General features: G+C 38.6%; 2 protein-coding genes and 1 long non-coding RNA gene across 46 annotated transcripts in view; 1 reads left to right on the top strand and 2 right to left on the bottom strand.

Moving 5' to 3' along the window:
* Positions 1-20222, top strand: part of LOC146459758 (cubilin-like) — a 407624-nt gene that overhangs the window by 268084 nt on the left and 119318 nt on the right. For 18 of the 43 annotated variants that reach the window (XM_085088960.1, XM_085088961.1, XM_085088953.1 and 15 more), the window contains 7 exons: positions 523-873; positions 7049-7498; positions 8255-8611; positions 12063-12551; positions 14208-14558; positions 15760-16137; positions 17737-19467. The exons of 14 other annotated variants lie outside the window; for them this stretch is intronic. In XM_085088960.1, the coding sequence (XP_084945086.1) occupies positions 523-873; positions 7049-7498; positions 8255-8611; positions 12063-12551; positions 14208-14558; positions 15760-16137; positions 17737-17858 (2498 nt within the window). In that variant the 3' untranslated portion in view covers positions 17859-19467. Of the gene's footprint in view, positions 1-522; positions 874-7048; positions 7499-8254; positions 8612-12062; positions 12552-14207; positions 14559-15759; positions 16138-17736; positions 20146-20222 lie in introns of those variants that run through there. 11 more of the 43 variants (XM_085088991.1, XM_085088992.1, XM_085088995.1 and 8 more) reach the window with 6 other exon arrangements.
* Positions 1-20222, bottom strand: part of LOC146459763 (oxidation resistance protein 1-like) — a 354795-nt gene that overhangs the window by 160724 nt on the left and 173849 nt on the right. The window lies entirely within an intron of this gene.
* The window catches only part of LOC146459768 (uncharacterized), a 1123-nt gene continuing 498 nt past the window's right edge, over positions 19598-20222 (bottom strand). Inside the window, exon 3 of the long non-coding RNA XR_014857831.1 lies at positions 19598-20222. This exon is cut by the window's right edge and continues 30 nt beyond it. This is a non-coding gene — a long non-coding RNA (uncharacterized LOC146459768).

The following is a 20222-nucleotide window of genomic DNA, read 5'->3' on the forward strand; positions in this document are numbered from 1 at the left end:
CGTGGCACCTTGATCGCCTCATGATGTACCGGCAGCAAATTTGTTCCAACTATTGAGGGCTTCATATCATTTGTAAAATATAATATATATAAATAATTAACGAGGGATCCACTGTAATTGGCTACGCTGTAGTGGTCTCCCTGCCTAATTATTATATCTTTGGTATTTTTTTTTGTTGTTGTTTCTATTGTTTGTTTCCATTCTGTTTGTATTTTAGTTAGGCGAAGCTAAATAAATAAAAATGTTATACAACTTTATATGATATTTAATATTTGGATGTACCATCTGTCGTGTTGTTTCCCACCCATCCCACGCTCGACACAGGAGCAATGATGTTGACCCAACGCCTTTGAAGTAGTAGTTTAAAAGCATTGTCGAATTGACAGTTACATCTGTACGTATTTCTAGAATATTTGGTTTCTCAAAAAATGTGCTGATGTACTGACTGCAATAAATTTAGCGCAAAATAGTTTTACTACAGCGTGCACAACGTAATACCGAGAATGTTGATTTTTACCACAGCTTGCTCCTCTGGAGAAGTCCTAACTGGATCAAGAGGATCCTTTTCAAGCCCAAATTTTCCAAACAACTTCCCTACCTACATCAGATGTACCTGGAATATCACAGTTCCCAGTGGGTACATTATCAAACTCAGCTTCCATAACTTTACGTTAGGTTACCCGTCGAGTAACGGATCAGGTCTTACAATCACAAATGTTTGGTCTGATGATGGATATTGGCCATTCCATCTGTTTCATGACCATCCTCTTCCGGTATATTCTCTCGGGAATTCCATTCAAGCGATATTTATCTCTCTCAGTGGTCAGTACTCGGGATTTAATGCATCCTACACGGCCATCACTTATGACTCAGGTAGGTTTACTCACGGAGTTTGCTGGTTTCTGTCACGGCAGGTTGTCCGTTAACGCTATTCAGAGCTGGCCGGGGGGGGGGGGGGGGGGGAAGGTGGAGTAGGTTTCTTCCCTCCTCTATAATTACTCGGGCAGTAAGGCGGACAGAGTTAAGGTTTCGGTAGCATTATCAAATTCTTTTTTTCTTTTTGGGGTCGCGATGGGCCGAGAGATTAGACTTCGGGCCACGAGTTATTGTTCTCGGTCTCGTTTTTTGTACTCGGCTGGTACGAGTTACGTTTTCTGTCGTGTTATCAAATTCTTTAAATTCTCGGTCGCGTTCTTTGTTTTCGGGCCGTGAGGAGTGTTAACAATATGCGAATCAGACGTGCGAGCGCATGAACAAAACATGCGAGGCATGTGAGGCATCAACAACCCCAACATAAACTGCTAACGTTAAGCTAACCGGGGAGCTATTTAAGCTAACCTAAGTGCTATTTAGGCTAACTGGAGTGCTCTTTAAGCTAACCGGAGTGTTTTTTAGGCTAACCTGAGTGCCTCAAGGTTAGTTTTGTTTAACCGAAAATTTGGCAACTAAATTAGTCTATGACCTCAAGGGTCGAGATAGATAAAGATGTCTCACGTTTGCTAAAGAAAAAAAATCAATGTAGAAACGGTTTCTGTCTTCAAATGAAAGGTGAATAACAAATGCTTTCCCCTGAATTTCATTTAAAAATAAAAACAGCAAAACATTGAAAAGTGTATAAGGTTATAAACGTACGCGTGATGCGTAACGTTACTCTAGATCCGGGGAGGGGGGTACTCAACAGATGCTTGGGTAGGGAGGTGCGGCCCGGGCGTTCAAACCCTGACCCTGTTTAAGACACAATTCTCCGATTTCCCTATCCCGTTTAAGACAGAATTCCAATTTTTCAACGCCTTTCTAAGACATTTAACCCAAAATCACACCCTGTTTAAGACTAGAATGAAATAAGAATACGCTAGTTTCTTACTGTATTTTAATGCATTGGCAATCACAATCTGTTTAAGCCATTAGGTCATGTAGGGATACCCTGTTTAAGACAGAAAGTGATGAAATAGATACCCCCGTTCAAGACAAAACACCCTTAAAACCATGCCCTATCGGGGCGCACGTCCCCGTTAAGGTCACATAAGGGAGTACCCCCCCCCCCCCCCGGGTCTAGATCATATCGAAAATTACGATCCGTCCTTGACCCGGCGTCACATACATATTAGGACCTGTACAAATGGTTTCTGTCTCTAAACGAAAGGTGAAAACGTAAGGATTAAAGCCCGAGGATTATAAAAAGCATTCGTATGACAAATGTCGTTTTCCCCTGTAATCCAGTCTGACTGCAAGAAATGCAATTCTATCTGGTGGTTACTTATCGCCTCACTATATCTCTGAATCTATCTATCTAAGCGTAAGGCGCGAAAGGCCCACAATCTTTTAACAGTGATAACCTCCAGCATCGCCAATTCCCCCAAATAGATAGCCTGCGAGCAAGCTCTCTTGGGAGTGGAGGGCGGGATGGGGAAAGAGGATCCACCCCCAAGAGAGCTTGCTCGCAGGCTATCTATTTGGGGGAATTGGCGATGCTGGAGGTTATCACTGTTAAAAGATTGTGGGCTTTACGCGCTTTACGCACCACACAGTCAAATATGGCCCGAGTATAAGCTGAAAACAGCTTCTTGTTGAATGAGTATCGAAGCTATAAAAATACAACTTGTAGGGCTCATGAAAGGTCCAAAGATTTTTTGTTTTGAGATTTCGCAACCGGAAGTGATGATGTCATATAATGAGGATGATGTCACGACTTCCAAATGACGACTATTTGAGATCACTATAGTGATAGTAATAATCATAAAAATAATATATAGTTATAATAAGGACCTTCCCAGAATCCTTTGCACCTAAAAATCGCAAATGCTAAGTACCTTTGTCAATTTCTAGCCACCACATGAAATGTATTCCTCATATCAAATTTTGTGTGATGACAGCATTAGCCAAGTTACCACGGCCAGACTTACACCTATCTATTCGAAAGTAATACAATGTGGTCAAAAATAAATTTGTGTGAGGTATATAGCAATGGCCATTAATGGTCTTGCATCTTAAAGTGGCCGAACACAGTTTGCGCGCGGTTTACAGAGTCTGTTAGTGATACTATTAAAGTGCCTATGAAGCGAAAATTGCTTTTGTGTAGTTTTAAAATTTGCACTTTAACATGTACGATTCCGAAGTTTTAGAGTACTGGGGTAAAACTTGTAGATTTTACAAACGCTCAAAGTTGGGCTATTTTGCTTTCGAAAATGGTCAGAGGACTAGGTCGAGTTTTATGCTGAATAGTCCATTTCCTAGTTGCTGTGAACCTCATTATAAAAGCGAGGCTACGTGCAAAGTTTTTGTTATGAAAATTAGTTTTCATTCATATGCAAACAACTAATTTTCATATGAAAAGCTTTTGCACTTAGCCTCGCTTTCATAATGAGGCTCACAGCAACTCGGAAATGGCCTATTCCAAGTTGTGACGTCACGTTGGTGCCAAAAGGTTGGTTTACTTTCATTCCGTTCTTGCCGCCGAAAAGGATTGTAGAAAGAGAAAAGCATGTCTAGCGATTCTGTGAACGATCGATTCTGGCAACTCTCTTTGTTACGGACGCCAGCAACGCATTATCGCCCTCGCTGTAGCTTATCTTTCTTCTCTTCCGCCATGATGAATTGCAATTCTTGGCACCAACGTGACGTCAGCGGTTATTGTCACCTGGCATTTTAGCCGCACGATTCGAATACCATTTTTGAAGGCAAAATAGCCCAACTTTGGGCGCTGACAAAATCGGCAATTTTTACCCCAGCAATCTCAAACTTTGAAATCTCATGTTTGAAAGGGTAAATTTTATAACTACCTAAATACAATTTTCGCTTCATAGGCACTTCAAGCGCGCGCTAGGGTTGTGGTAAGCAAATACTATCGATCCCTCGATTTTATACCAAATTGATCACTATGGCAAGTTTTACTCTTAAAATAACTCAGTTTCTCGTTCGTGAATCTTTCTTCATTTATCGCCGAACAAAGAAAGTGAGCTCGCAATGAGCTAAGCCTTTTTGTATGCTTTTTATCTTTGCTGAGAAAACCAAATTAAAAGCCACGCATGCGCATTTGAGCAAAAAATTGTGACTGGTTGTTTTAATGGAAATGAACTGTTTTCTAAGGAACCGTTAGTTAGAATTTCGTGAAATTTGACAAAACAGTAGTTTTCTAAAAGCGTAACTCGCCTACAAACCAAAAACAAAATCTAACAGAGGATTACTACAAAAAAACAGTAAAGTGCAAAACCAACATTCACAGGAGATCCCTCTGTTACAATAACATGAAAGCTGCATCACTGTGTCAGTATTTTGTGAGTTTCTCTGGATACAAAAAATGGAAAAAATCTAACGAGTGCATTTTCTAAAAATTAAGGAAAACCATTATTTGTGGAAGATTAATAACTTGCTGCGTTGCCATGGCAACGGCACCTTGCTCAACAAGAAGTATCAAAATTTATTCCTTCTTTGTTAATCTTGCACCATGCTAATTTCGGGTTCTCAGAAGTACGTAGTTTTGAAATAATGTTTACTAACACCTGTATACTGGAAAACTGTCTTCGGCCACCTTAAAATTTAGGTGGCTATACACAACAGACACACAAAATCCAAGGCGCGTTACAACATAAATTTGCATATATCTAGATCATATGTCCAGGACGCTCGGAATTTTTCGTGGGTTTTGTAAAACCACATTAAGCCAAATGGTAGACCGCTGGTTGTAGATATTTTGGTAAAAAAAAAAAAAACATATAAAAGGGGCATTATCATTTCTTCTTCACAAACTCAAAGAAAATCACTACCGTGAAGGGGGTTTGCAGAATGTGATCTTTATTATCATAAGATTTAGTGAACTTTAGATTTGAATTTCTCCAAGAACTATTAAAGGTTTGAGAAGCTATATCAAACATTCGAGAAAGTGTTTCATCCGATTTCCAAGCAACTTGAAGTTGGTTAAAAGAAACGACTGTGCCTCGTTTTTTTCAACCCACGTCCTGATGTTTGGAAATCAGACCAAACAATCTTCCTCGTGTTTGATATATAACATCAAATTGCTTTCGACTCATTCCCTCTGGGTAGAGTCATTTTTTTTTTTGTCACATTTTGCAATTAGCAAAGGGTGGAAGAAGTTGTCGCTTCTTTTACAAGCTCCAGAGGAATTTGAAAAAACAATTTCTAAGTCAGTTTTTTTCGACCCAGTGATTGGCCAGTAGCTTAAATCTCCTAGCAACGGTTAAACCGTTTGCCACCCGTTCATTTGTTTGGGGATAACATCAACGGCTTAGCCACCGCGCCTTGGCTTTGAGGAAAACGCTTGGTAAAAGGACATTGGAAATACTTCGTTAAAGCTGAAAGAACTGTTTTTTTACGAATTGTAGGTGTACAAACAACGCGAAAAGACGCAACATTAGTTTACTTTGAGTATAATTTGAACTTATTTAAGAGAAATTAAATTTTTAAATTTACTCGACCTGCGAATTCTATGGCCCATGTAAGTTAGAGCTGGTTGGTCTTCATAAAATGGCCATGTGATCCTGTATACACTAAAATATGTAAACGCAGCTGTTTTATACCGAAAGACAACCCTACGTTCTGAGCACTGTCATGACAACTATTGGTCAGTGCGTTTTTGGTGCTGTTGTTGCATAGTTCAAGGTTGTAGTTACACTTGAGATCGGCTAATTTTCTCTAAAAAAATTTGAAAAAAAAGTTGTTAAAGAATATTCTACTAAGCTTTAAATGGTTTTATCTTAAAATCGATTACAGTTTTTTTTTCAATATGTTATGGAGGTTTCGTTGCGAAGTATAAAGAATGCTACAGATGCTAGTCTTAATTTTCACATAAAGTTGAGATGATGTGGTAAACCCTGATAATTACTCCAAAAACTACCCCTGGAGAAAGGTAATCCCTGATATAAGTTTTATATCTATTTAATACCACGGCAAGCTTGGGTTCTCACCATTTTGGTCTGAAACTCTAGAAATGGATATGTGTATAAGTTTTAAGCTTAAGAAAAACGACAGCAACTTTTTCGAGCCACACGTTTGCTGGGTTATTGGACCAAGAATAATCAGACAGGGTACTGTTATGAGACCCACAGTGCCAATACTGACGAGAATTGCTGTAAAACGTGAAATTCTATAGTCAGATAGTCAGGGCGTTGTTTGAACTTACTAAGCCATCTTGATCATTCATGGACGCCGCTTGCAAATTATAAAGTCAACTACTTTTTGATCACGCACTACACCTTCTCACCTTCTCAATATCTCCAAATCTCACCCTCTCATTGGTAGGTTTCCCTGGGGGAACGAAACGACCCTTCAATCCACCTAGGGTTTTGATTGGGGAATTTTGTATTGTTGTTAGTCAATTAAAATTCCCAAGGTAAAAAATCGGTTACATCATGAAACGCAAGTTTCCTTCGGTAGACCTTACATTTACCTACGTAAAGTTGCCTCGAGTAACCATGGCTAAGAAACGGCCACGTTTCGGAAAACCGGACGGCACACCACAACACCGCCACTTTCTAGTAGTATACTGAACACCAACTTCACCCCTCGCCACTTGCAACCAACGCTAGCTGGGAGTTTTCTTCTCAGATAACGCGTACTTTGGTTATGCTTTATAAAATATTGCAGCGTCTAACTCGTTAAATACCAAATTGTGAATTCTAAGAGGGGACCAATATTGTACAAACACTGGTCTTTTATTTTCCTTGGATTTTCTCGACAACAATGGAAAATATTTTCCAAGGTAACTTTCGTAAAGCATTCTTGAGGTAAATTATGCACAGTTTCTATTTATCAAGCCTTGCGAAAATTATCAAAACTCCAAGCAAGTTTCATTAATCCTCATTTAGTCAAAGTACGGCTTGTTTGTTCACGCCAAAAGTGACTCAGGGGGATACACATGAAATTCATCTCATGTTGATTTTTCTTACTTAAATATATATATCAAAAGAGTGAAATTTATTTTGCTTTGCAATGATGAACTCGACTGAATTTGACGGTCAAAAATTTGGTAGGTAATTGTAAAAACTGTACCTTTTACAGCAAAATCGAGATTGACCTTTTTGTCGTTCTGCAGTGTGTCCAAAGTTGGCAATCCTAAATGAGACATCAGGAGTCATCATCAGTCCTTTCTACCCCAGAAATTACCCTGCCAACCAGACATGCAGTTGGCAAATCACAGCAAGTAAAGGAAACCACGTGGTGTTGATCATCGAATACATGAACATTCAGCAGTGTGGAGTGTCCTGCACGTGCGATCATCTGGAAATTCAAAATGGCTCTAGTTTTGATGGTTTATATCACATAAGTGGGAGACTATGTGGTTCCCATAATTATTATCGTCGTTACTGTTATCGATATGGTAACCCTTATTATGATAATTATCGTTGTCATCACTGGCCTCTCATATTTCATTCGCATCGCGAGAGCTTGAAGGTGCTGTTTCTCTCTGATGGTAGCTCTACGAACGCGTACCCTGGATTTAAGGCAACGTACGTTCAAGTAAACCGCAGTACCATGATCACAGGTAACTTCTGACCTCGAAAGCAGTAACATGCAAAGCAAGGAACAACTTCATTACCAAACATGACACCTTGCACAAGTTATCATTATTATGAGACGCACTAAAGGCGGTGCGAACAGTTTTCGTAAAACCGAGGTCAACCCATATATCTCATATAACCCCTGAAAAAGAAAAAAATCAGTCTAATCTGGTGTCCCTACGGCCGTCTTTCCATTGCTCCCATTTCTGAGAAAGGTTTGATTTGTTACTGACACTGATTAGACTCGCGTTCTTCCATTATTGAACGCAAAATAATGAGTGCAAGAAAGAATCGTAAAGGGCTGTGAAGGAGTCGAATATCTCATATAAAAATGTATTGTAGAAATGAATATGAACATAACCAAACAAAAACACACAGGACGTGCATGGGTTAATTTTTGAATGTGTACGTGGTCCCTTGCATTGATCGCCCCATGTACCGGAAACAATTTTTTTCTAACTGTTAAGAGCTTTATGTCATTTATAAAATATTTTTAGCTTTATATGAGTATTTCGTTTTGGACGCAACTTCTTTTTTTGTTGTGTCCTACCCGTCCCCCATTTGACATACTAGCACGTTTCAGCATTAATGTTGACGTAACACCTTTGAAGGAGTAGTTAAGGCCTAACTCATTTCATATCCGAAAATAGTGCTGATGTATTGTCTACCTTAAATTTATCGCAAAAGATATTACTACAGGGTGTACAACTAATTGCTGATAAGGTTAATTTTCTCCACAGCTTGCTCCTCTGGTGAAGTCCTTACCGGATCAAGAGCATCGTTTTCAAGCCCAAATTTTCCAAACAACTTCCCGAACTACAGCAGATGTACCTGGAATATCACAGTTCCCAGTGGCTACATCATCAAACTCAGCTTCCATAACTTTACGTTAGGTCACCGGCTTTCGAGAAACGGATCAGGTCTTACAATCACAAATGTTGCTTCTGATGATCGATATCAGCCATTCCATTTGTTTGGTGATTACCTTCCTCCTCCAGTGTACTCTGTGGGGAATTCCATTCAAGTGATATTTATCTCTCTCAGTGGTCATTACTCGGGATTTAATGCATCCTACACGGCCATCACTAATGACTCAGGTAGGTTTACTTACGGAGTTTGCTGGCCTCAGTCACGGCTGGTATGTCCGTTAACCTTATTTAGAGCTGGCTGGGGAGGGGGGTGGATCAGGTTTCTACCCTCCTCTATAACTGAGTGAGTATTGAAGCTATAAAAATGCAACTTGTAGGGCTCATGAATGGTCCAAAGATTTTTGCTTTTGAGATTTTACAACTGGAAGTGATGATGTCATACGAGGTAGATGATGTCACAACTTCCAAATGGCGCCGTCTGAGATTACCATGATAATAGTAATAATTATAAAAGTAATATGTAATTTAATAAGAAGCTTCCCAGAATCCTTTGCACTTGAAAAATCGCAAATGCCAAATACCTTTGCCAGTTTCGAGTCAAGGAGGATGCTAAACCACATGGAAATGGAATAACACTTACCACTTGTGTGATGACATCATTAGTCACTTTACCACGGCCAGAAACGCGTTTGAACTCGTTGCGAAAATGACACCTATCAATTCGAAAATTAATAGAATGAAGTAAAAAAAAATGACAGTTTTCGTTAACTTTGTGCTTAGAACAAATTCGTTAGACCTAGCGTTTTGTTTCGCATCCTGAAGCAAAGTTTTCCCAAGGACATCATAAAGACTAGTGAGAGAAAAATTCTTATGAGTGCAGCGTCGTGCCTCGTCTAATATGCACCCTACCTACAAAAGTTCTCTTTTGAGTTAAACGGGTAATTTTCAGTTACTCGGGCAGAGCCTAAGGGTTGCCCTTTGTGAGCTTTGCTTGAGGAGGTGACAGTCTTTGCTCGTAGAAAGTAGGTCTTAGGGATGATTTCTAGTCCGACAGCGTAAATTTATCGGGTATTTTTGACCCGGCCAATGACTTAGTATTTTTTTCTTGTTGAGAACTGCTGCAAAATGTTTCCCGTTCAAATTTTTTGTCAACATCCGGGACTTAAAGTAAGATGGCGAGAGAGAGCAAGAATTGGCAAGGATTTTCTCTTCGAAAAGCGTGAGTTTGAAAAGCAATTCGTTTATTTTTCGCCCTTACAAATGTAGCGATGTTAGGCTAGGGATCGATTACTCCTGAGGTGGCATTTTGCGTGGGATTTCCGCTCGAAAGTGTCATAAATAATTCCCAGCTGTTCGATTGGCGGACTCGCGTTCCGGCATGGATCTCGACTGAAGACGAAAAATCAATTAAAACGCTGTCTTGCTCCGATTAACCCGATTCTGTTGTAGAAAGCTAGACCGGGTTTTGGTTGAGATTTAAGATGCGTTGGCGCTGTTAATAATTGCCAAATGCCACAGGTCATGTTTCATTTCTCTCAGCTGCCAATTCCAAACAAAAGCCCCTCTTTTCTCTCGCATAATATTCTGTAGCCTTACTTTCTTGTGATGAACCCCAACTGAAGTCCTGTTAATGACTAGCATATTTCGTCAGCGTAGAAAGTCTTAAAATGTGCCCAACTTCCTAGCAACGGTTAAACCGTTTGCCACCCAGTCATTTTTTTTTTTTTTTTGAGGGGGGGGGGGGGGGGGGGTAACATCAAGGGCTTAGCCAGCTATGGCTTTGAGGAAAACGCTTGGTACCAAGACATTGGAAATATTTTCGCGAAAGCTGAAAGAACTGTTTGTTTACGAAATGTAGATGTAGAAACAACGCGAGAGGACGAAACATTAGTATACTGTGAGTATAAATTGACCTTATTTATGAGAAATTAGACTTTAAAATTTACTCGACCTGCATATTTCCTATGGCCCTTGTAAGTCGGAGCAGGCTGGTCTTCATAAATTGGCCAAGAAGATTAACCCACATTATCCACAAGTTGTCCTGATATCTTAAGTATTTACTGAAATCGCTTCATGTGATCCTGTATACACTAAAATATGTAAACGCAGCTGTTTTATACTTATAAGACAACCCTACGTTCTGAGCACTGACATGACAACTATTAATCAGTGCTTTATTTTCGGTGCTGTTCGTAACATAATTCAAGGTGGCAGATAGGCTTGAAATCGGCTAATTTTCTTTAAAATTTTTTTTAAAAAGTTGTTAAAGGATAATCTACTAAGTTTTAAATGGTTTTACCTTGAAATATATTACAATTTTTTCCAATATGTTACGGAGGCTTCCTTGCGAAGTATAAATAATACTACAGATGCCAGCCTTAATTTTCACACAACATTGAGATGACGTGGTAAACTCTTGATAAAAGCCTGGGTTTTCACCATTTTGGTCTTAAACTTTACAAACGGATATGTAGTTTAAAATGTGAAGTTTAAACCTTTTAAGAAAAATGACAGCAACTTTGATTTTATTAAGACATGTTTCGACAGCTCTTCTCTGTTCTTTAGTTTTAATTCGAAAAGTACAAAGTTGAATTTATAATAGAAAAACTGTAACAGAATAATTAAAGGATTCGTGACAATAGCCGTGGTTACATGACCCTAGGTAAAAACGATTTACCTAGCATAAGCTTCCCTTGGTAAAATAGCTGGGATCTAAATTTGCCTAGCTAATTAATGTTACACGTACCAGGGGAATTCAAGGATTTTAATTTCATAGCTGAGTGATTTCGGCGGGAATAAACATGGATGACAGAGATGTATCTGTGGGTTGCTCCTTCTTTTTTTTTGCTGTTATGAAAACGTTTAGCTTTTTCACGTTTGAAGTTGTTATTTATGAACCGAATAAAAAGACGACGAAACCGTTTAAACGGATATACTGGAATTCTTACCAGCAGTGTACTTGACCACTGGTGGCAAAAAAATTTCCGAGTTTCGAGGCAGACGTTTGGCTTTATTAGTCGGGTTATTGGACCAGGAATAATCAGACAGGATACTGTTATGAGGCCCGCAGTGCCAATACTGACGGCCACGATTCGCACAACACCGCCACTTTCTAGCAGTATACTGAACACTGACTTCACCCCTCGCCCCTCGCAACCAACGCTGGGAGTTTTCTTCTATAACGCGTTCTTTGGTTATGCTTTATAAAATACTGTAGCGTTTAACTATACTAATCGTTTAATACCAAAAATTGTGAATTTTAAGAGGGGACTAATATTGTACATACACCTGTCTTTTATTTTCCTTGGATTTTCTCAATAACTATGGAATATATTTTTCAAGGTAGTTTTCGTGAAGCATTCTTCAGATAAATTACCTGCAGTTTTTATTTATCAAGGCTTGACAAAATTACTAAAAACTCTTAATTTAGCGAAAGTATGGCTTGTGTGTTGACGAAAGTAGATCACGCCAAAAATAACTCAAGGGGATACACATGAAATTCATGTCATGTTGATTTTTCTCACTTAAAAATATATTTCAAAAGAGTGAAATTTATTTTGTTTTGCAATAATGAATTCGAGACTGAATTTTACGATCGAAAGGTCAAAAATTCGGTAGGCAATTGTAAAATCTGTACCTTTACAGCAAAATCAAGATTGACCTGTTTGTTATTCTGCAGTGTGTCCAAAGTTGGCAATCCTGAATAAGACATCAGGAGTCATCACCAGTCCTTTCTACCCCAGAAATTACCCAGACTACCAGAGATGCAGCTGGCAAATCACAGCAAGTAAAGGAAACCACGTGGTGTTGATCATCGAATACACGTACATTCAGCAGTGTGGAGTGTGTACATGCGATCATCTAGAAATTCAAAATGGCTCAAGTTTTGATGGTTTATATCAAATAAATGGAAGAAGACTATGTCATTACTATGACTATAATTATTATTCAAATTATGATTATTATTATTATACTTATTATTATAACTGTTATCATCCTTCTTATTATAGTTATTGGTCTTATTTTTATTATTGTCACTGGCCTCTCATATTCCTTTCGTATCGTGAGAGCTTGAAGGTGCTGTTTCTTTCTGATGGTAGTTTTACTAAGGCGTACCCTGGATTTAAGGCAACCTACGTTCAAGTAAACCGCAGTGCCATAATCACAGGTAAGACTGAATAAGGTTTTCATATTTTGGTAGCTTGAGTATATTTAAGGTGTTAACTTGGATACCTCGAAAATAACCAAGGTGTATTGAAACGTACTAAGAAAATGCGATAGCTTCTTAAATTACGTGTAGTAGTAAAGGATTATAGGACTGCATATTGTATACACTCGATTGCAAAAACGTTGACACCTAAAAAGCATAAACCGTGAACGATGAGACCCAATGGCTTTATGGGTATAAGTGTACTAAATTTATTTGCATAATATTCTATTCTCGTGCGACGGTTGACTGGACCAAAATTAGTTGCACGTGATGAATGATGGAAACTGTCCAAGCTTTCCTTAAAGTGTCCAAGTTGGCCAACAAGTGCCAATTTGAGTGATATCGCGATTTGCCTAAGTTCAAATCAGTCAATGAACTTGAGCAATATTTGGTAGAAAATTATTCGGAAGAATTAAGGCAGCACTGTATTCTTTCTTGCAAAGAATGGGAATGATAAATTATTGATTATGAAAATGAGGTTATTGTTTAAACACTACCCACAAATCCCTTGGGTCTCATCGTTCACGGTTTATGCTTTTAAGGTGTCCACGTTTTTGCAATCGAGTGTATTGAAAGATGCTGATTTGAGATGTTAAACGTGCGTATATATATATATTCTTGGGGAAAAACTTATAGGTAAACGTTTTTCGTTTGTCGTCACTCTTCAGGTTTTCTGTATGACTGATGTTATACGCCAAGGGTTTTCAGCCAATCACAGCCCTGTTATATTAGAAATACATCAATTAACGTAATTCATGCACAAGGTGCGGGCGTTCGGCTCATGTGAAGATCAGCGTTTGAAGTCGATCTTCAGCAATTCAGGCGTGAAGTACGGCTTAGCCGATCCAAATACGATCAGACAAACTTAATTGGGTCAAACGCCGAACTTCACATGAATTTAACTCATGTTAATTTTTTGAATTGAGTTCGGCTCATGTTAAATACGACGTTTGACCAGGGCCTATTACACTCGCGTTTTTCCATTGTCGAGCGCAATAAGAGAAAGAAAAGAATAACTGAGTAGTTGAATTAAGTGATTCCAATTTTGTTTTGATGGAAATAGACAAGACTGAAGCGGATATAAAAAAACCACTTCTCAGGCCTGAAAACTCTTCCTGACAATATTTACAAATGGACTTATTGGTCTGAGGAATTGTGTTTAAGATAGAATCATAAAGGACTAACAAGGAGTCGAATCTTATATAAAAAATATGTTCTAGAAGCGAATGTGGACGTAACCAACTGATAGGTTTGCAGAACGTGCATGAGTTATTTTTGGATTGTGCACGACTGGTTCCTCGAACGCCCCTTGTGCCGGCAGCGCGTTTGTTATTAGTACAGGGAGTTTTGTGTCATTTCTAAAATTGTATATAGCTTTATATGATAATTTATCGTTGGACTCACACTCGACACAAGCAAATGTCTTTTGATGTTTCAGCAATGATGTTGACACAACACCTTAAATTTGAGGGAGTAGTTTAAAAGTCTAACTCATTTTACCAGTAGGAATTTGTAGATTATCTCGTATCCGAAAATAGTGCTGATGTACTGCAGACTACTTTAAATCTATTGCAAAAAATTTAACTAAAGCGCCTATCATAATTTCCTCCACAGCTTGCTCCTCTGGTGAAGTCCTGACCAGATCAAGAGGATCCTTTTCAAGCCCGAATTTTCCAAACAACTTCCCCAACTACATCAGATGTACCTGGAATATCACAGTTCCCAGTGGTTACATCATCAAACTCAACTTTCATAACTTTACGTTAGGTTACCCGTCGAGAAACGGATCACGTCTTACGATCACAAATGTTTGGTCTGATGATGGATATCGGCCATTCCATCTGTTTCATGACTATCCTACTCCAGTGTACTCTGTGGGCAATTTCTTTCAAGTGATATTTATCTCTCTCAGTGGTCAGTACTCGGGATTTAATGCATCCTACACGGCCATCACTTATGACTCAGGTAGGTTTACTTACGGAGTTTGCTGGTCTCTCTTATAGCAGGTATGTCGGTTGGCGAGGCGGTTTCTTATTATTTTTATAACTAAGAGAGTATTGGAGCTATTACAATAAAATCTGGCTGATGGATAGAATACCGAAATATTTCCTTTGAAGTTCGCAGTTAGAAGTGACAACATCAAATGATGTGAAAATACGTCACCATTTCCATATGGTGGCCGTCTTGGATCACCATCTTGAAGTTTTGGACAAAAACTCAAGTTTGAAAAAACATGACCAAAGCCAATAGACGAGCGCTAAGATGTTATAAAAAAGTAAAAGTAAACTGGCCAAAAAAATTATCTGATTATCTGACGTTATCCACAAGTTGCACTGATATTTACAGTGTTTACAGAAATCGCTTCCCTGATCTGATCTTATGGACACTAAAATATGTATACGCAGCTGTTTTATACTTCTTAAACTTATACTTCTTAGCACTGACATCAATACTATTAATCAGTACTTTCTTCGGTACTGTTCTTAATATTGTCCAAGTTGGTAGTAACCTTTGAGATTGGGTGATTATCTTAACAAAAAATGTAAAGCATACTTCACTGAATTCTTCAGTGCGACTACTGTTACCGGGGTCGCTTAAACAAAACTGGCCAATAAGATTGCAGGACAAGAACAATGAATTTCAATCAAAGCCTATTGAATCAATCACGAGTAGACAGAAAACAACAGTTAAAACCCAAAAGTTTGGAATTATTCACTGTTTGCATCCTACCTTGATCTGATTGGCCAGTGTTAAGTGATCCCGGTAATAGTAGTCGCACTGTAAATGGATCAACTGTGAAGTATATTACTAAAAAAATATATTGAAAAGATTCCAATGAGGTAGCGCCGAGTTGGCTATTGCCATCTCACATCCAACAAGCGTGAGTGGAAAAACTGATTTATTGAAAACAGTCAAGAAATGTTGCTGTAGATCTTGCTGATTTCGCTTTGCAAGAGCTACCAGAAGACAATTAAATGGTCTATTTCTCGGGGATGGTATAATCCAATCAAATTTCTGGAATGCATCATCCAATAATCCAGAACTCGGGCGCTCTAGAGAATTAGAGCTATCTTCAGTATTTTTGCGTCAAAAAATTGAGCTATCACAGCTGTCTCCACTGGCAACTTTTTATACAAATTCAGTCTAACTTTGTGTTGTTCTGCAGTGTGCCCAAGGTCGATTATCCTGAATGAGACAGCAGGAGTCATCACCAGTCCTTTCTACCCGAGACATTACCCAGGAAACCAGGCCTGCAGCTGGACAATTACAGCAAGTAAAGGCCAACGTGTTGTCTTGACCATCGAATACTTGCAAATACAACAGTGTGGAGTGTCTTGCACGTGTGATTATCTTGAAATTATCAATGGTTCCTATTCTAACGGCACCTCTAGTGGACGGATTTGTGCCAATGTAAACATGAAAAATATATCAGTTCATTCGTTCGGTGAGAGCCTGGACGTATTGTTTGTCTCCGATCGTGGTTATACCAAAAGGTTCCAGGGATTTAAAGCAAATTACGTACAAATGAACTCTGTTTCAACCGGTAAGTGATAACAATAAATCCGTCTTACTTGCTGAGTCAGTACGTACTACAAGTGTTGGCAGTAACAATCGTTAATATTCAAAAAGAGCAGTGAATGCTGCGACGTGCAGCACTAATAACAGTAGTGTTGAATCAAAAAACTAACCTCTACAGTGAAAGTTTAAGTGGTGAGGTGAACCTATGAATTTCCAACTAAGCGTTAGCTCTAGGAAGGAAAATCAGGCGATAGAAAGAAAAAGACCTTGCATGCGGTCTTGTCGCAGAGAGCAATGTACAGAGTATAGAAAACTGAACTGAGCACTTTCATCCTCAACTAAGGGTGCTTCCCAAAAGTCCAAACTGGCCGATCGGACAGGTCATTTTGAAAATGAAATAGACTTCTTTCGAGAGTTTTGGCTCAGAACTCATCTCTGCCATGCATACTATGTAGAAATAAACTAATCTGGCTGGACAGTACTGATTAAAAGTGAAATTCTCTTTGCAAATGGACTGGTCTGGCCGGCCACTTCTGACTCATCGTAAGCGCTATAAGTTTCTTGAATTTTGGTACTAATCTGTTAACTTTAGTAGTGGGTTAAGGTTAAACTTGACGAGTTGCGTACTTCGAGTCAACTCATTTTCACTATAGTGTTTGTGCGATGCGCAAAAATTGAATCCGAGATAATATATGAAAAAAAAAAAAAAAGACCCACAGTTTCAACGTACCAACTGGAAACCTTACAGATAGAGAAATCAATTATTACTTAACTTTTAGCTTACGAACATCGTTATTGTTTCAAACACTACCACAATTTCTCATTCTTTTAGGCTGGTTTACACGTGTGATTAGCATAAGCACAAGGTGCCGGACATACGCAGCCTTAGCGAGTTAAATTTTGGCGCCAAAATTTTAAATCCAAGATCGCAATCGCCGAGTAGGTATTCAGCGACGAAGAGATATTGTTTGTGCTTATGCTTGCGTTATCCCGGTTTACACGTTTGTTTCTTGTGCTTATTCTTGCGTCTGACGGACAAAACGATACTCACCAAGAGAGCATCGTTTATAATGAAACGAACAAATTACATGGTGCAATCGCCGCAGCTGCAATAAACTGTCTAGTTCAATTAATTCCAACTTGGGTACTCCGCTGGTAAAGGAACTGCGCTGGCAAGGATCTCCGTGACGCCGTGCTTACTTTCAAGGGTATGACTGACTCCGCTCCCACTTACCTCTCATCGAAGTTTTTAACACGTGGTGAAGTAAGCGGTCGCACAACTAGAAACTCTCAACTTTTGCAAATGCCCCTATTTAAATCAAGATTCGGTTAATAGAACGTTTTCGTACGCAAAAAGTGTCGCTGCAGGCCTGTATTTTCTGGACGTGATTCACGATTCACGGTTACGATGTCATGATTCAGCTATGCGTACAGGAAACTATTCAAAGCTTTTCATTTTCTATATCAATGTTTTTTTGTGTGTGTGGAAGTTAGTATGAAATGCGCTAAAGAAGATAGAGGGTGAATTATGACGCGCGGCTGATGTCTAGCAACGAGATGGGTTATATTCCGGTGGTGTGGGACACTTCGTCTTTACCTTTCTTCCTTACTTTTGTCACAACAGAGCCATCATCACCCGCCACAACAACAAGGATAACACCGACAACATGTAAGTGTTTGATACCCGTTAATTTGTTTGTTTTCTTCTCAACTAGATATTCCTTGTTATCTGCATTGACTAACTAGAGCAAATCACGCATGCGCATAAGACATTCGAATGGCTGTGTATGACAAGACAGTACTTGCTGGTCAGACAAACGTTATTAATGTTGTAGCAGTTTTGACTTTATCAAAATTTCATTCTTTTTCTTTAAAGTCGTTTCGTGAAACGGAATTTTTCATGCCTTTATCAGTGCCTTTGTTTAATGTTTGTTTGCGGATCTAGAAAAACCATATGGCTAAGGGACGCTTGAGTGGTTTAACCGAGTTTGCACGGCTTGCATGACTATATTCAGTATTCGAACAAGGTGCACGCTTGTTTAATATTTTCGCACTTAATTCAGCTTCATGGGAACTTGTTTACGGCTTTTTTATGTATTACACTTGCTAAACCAAAACGCAAGTTTAATGTAATACACAATCTGATCATGAATCAGGAATTCAAGATTTCTCCCTGATGAGGAAAGTCTTGAACTCCTCTCTTTATTAAGCCTCGAAATTAAGTTTTCAGAAAACTTGAGCTCGAGGGATATTTCACGATGTCAGTTTGAATTCAAGCTTTTCTAGTTGCGCAAAAGCACTGTATTCAACTGTAGAGATTTTTCAGCGTTGAATTTCAAGCTTCAAAGGCTTCAATTCAAGCGCAGTGTTCTGGACGCAAGGCCTTTTGTGATTCAGGCTTTTTCAAAAAAAGTATGGAATCAAAGGCTCAAGTCCAAAAATCCCACAATGCCTTTTGAGTTTTGCCAAGCAAAGCCTCTAAATGGAATTGTTCGGAATCGAATGTGTTAAGCAGTTCGGTCCGTTTATTAACCACGTCTTCAAAAGTTTACAATATACAGTTTGAGAATTGTAAATGTAAGCTTTTAATCCCTGTTCATTTAGGTTATTTACAAACTGTAAATGACTAAATGCAACGTATTGTGTTCTCGATCATCATCATCTTTATTTAAAAACACGCTAAATACATCAGGCATTAACAATTTAATAAAAAAGCTACAACTCATTACGAGAGACTATGTATACACATGCACATTGGCCACAATTTCTTCTGTACCCTCTTTCTAGATTTTCTGTATCCGCCCCTGTACGTAGTAATTCGAAGATGTCCGTTTTCCAAATTTTCCCTTCAAGTACTTATATCTATAACAAGGTTAATTATTGCACATTTACTATAGCAATGCGAGCAGCATTTGAAAAAGTTTAAGTTATTAAGTAAATTAATTATCATGTTAAGTTATTCATCAGTCAATTTGTAGATCGGTAATTTATGCTCTTGTTTTCAGTGTCATTGTTAAACTATTTCTTTTGTATGCACGGATAACGAATTGGATGGAATTTTAGGAATTATCTTTTTGTTGAATCACCTTATCTTTCCTCTATCGTCAGGTGTCTTTTTTAAAGCAACCACATAATTAACTTGTTACGAATGTTTGGTTTTCTCAACAGAGTTGAAAATATAATTTCAAGTAATTTGGTAATTTGCTGACGTTTTGAGCGTTAGCTCTTTGTCAGAGCGCGTCGAGTGGATTCGTTTTCACGAAGGACTAACAGTAAACGCTCGAAACGTCAGCATTTCACGGGAGCCAAATCACCTTGCAAACTCTAGTGATAAAATCAAAATATTCGTTCCACTCCACATTGACTCAGCACCACATTTTCTTTAATCTTGTTAGCTTGTTTAGTATGATCCACGTCACAATAGTCAATTGTAACATCACCATTTTCTTATTATACCTTGTACATATTTATATTCTTTTAGTGAGTGCATAATTTATCGCCATTTTCTCATGCTCATAAAAATGTATTTTTTTTCTTTGCAGGGAGCTGATAAAAGGAATTGAGAAATCATCATTAGCATAGTACATAGAAAAAAAATTGGGAGGCGTGCTTTTGTGATTGTTGCAAACTACGCATCGAGACCTAGAGGTCGACAGTCCCCTTCTAATCCTCGTACATGTGTGGCTGTTTAATCTGTCTATGAATTAAAAAACAAAATACATAAAAAAGACGTATTGGAAAATTGTGTTGTATTAGAATCCCATCATCTGGCGGCTTTATCTCTCATAGTAAGCTTGGGAGTCAATGTTTCCACGGACGGATACTGATTCACTAACATAAATCTACTCAGAACAGGGTCGACTCAAGGAACTAATACATATGTGGGATGCTGATTGTATATAAGGGTTACCTACAATACTTTGAGGCAATTGACAGACATTTGGCTCCCCTCCTGGTCATTTTCGATCACTATTGATAGACTTGTTAATCAGGTGTACCATTTTCTCTCTCTTTGTTCCACAAAGAATAGTGATCTTGAACCAGAATAAGGGTATCCTTTTATCCAGTCGAGAGAGTCCGAGCAACCTTCTGGGGCTCCTGGCCTTCCGT

The sequence above is a fragment of the Pavona decussata genome, unplaced genomic scaffold (genome assembly GCF_977016875.1).
Source record: "Pavona decussata unplaced genomic scaffold, jaPavDecu1.1 SCAFFOLD_217, whole genome shotgun sequence".
NCBI lineage: Eukaryota > Metazoa > Cnidaria > Anthozoa > Scleractinia > Agariciidae > Pavona > Pavona decussata.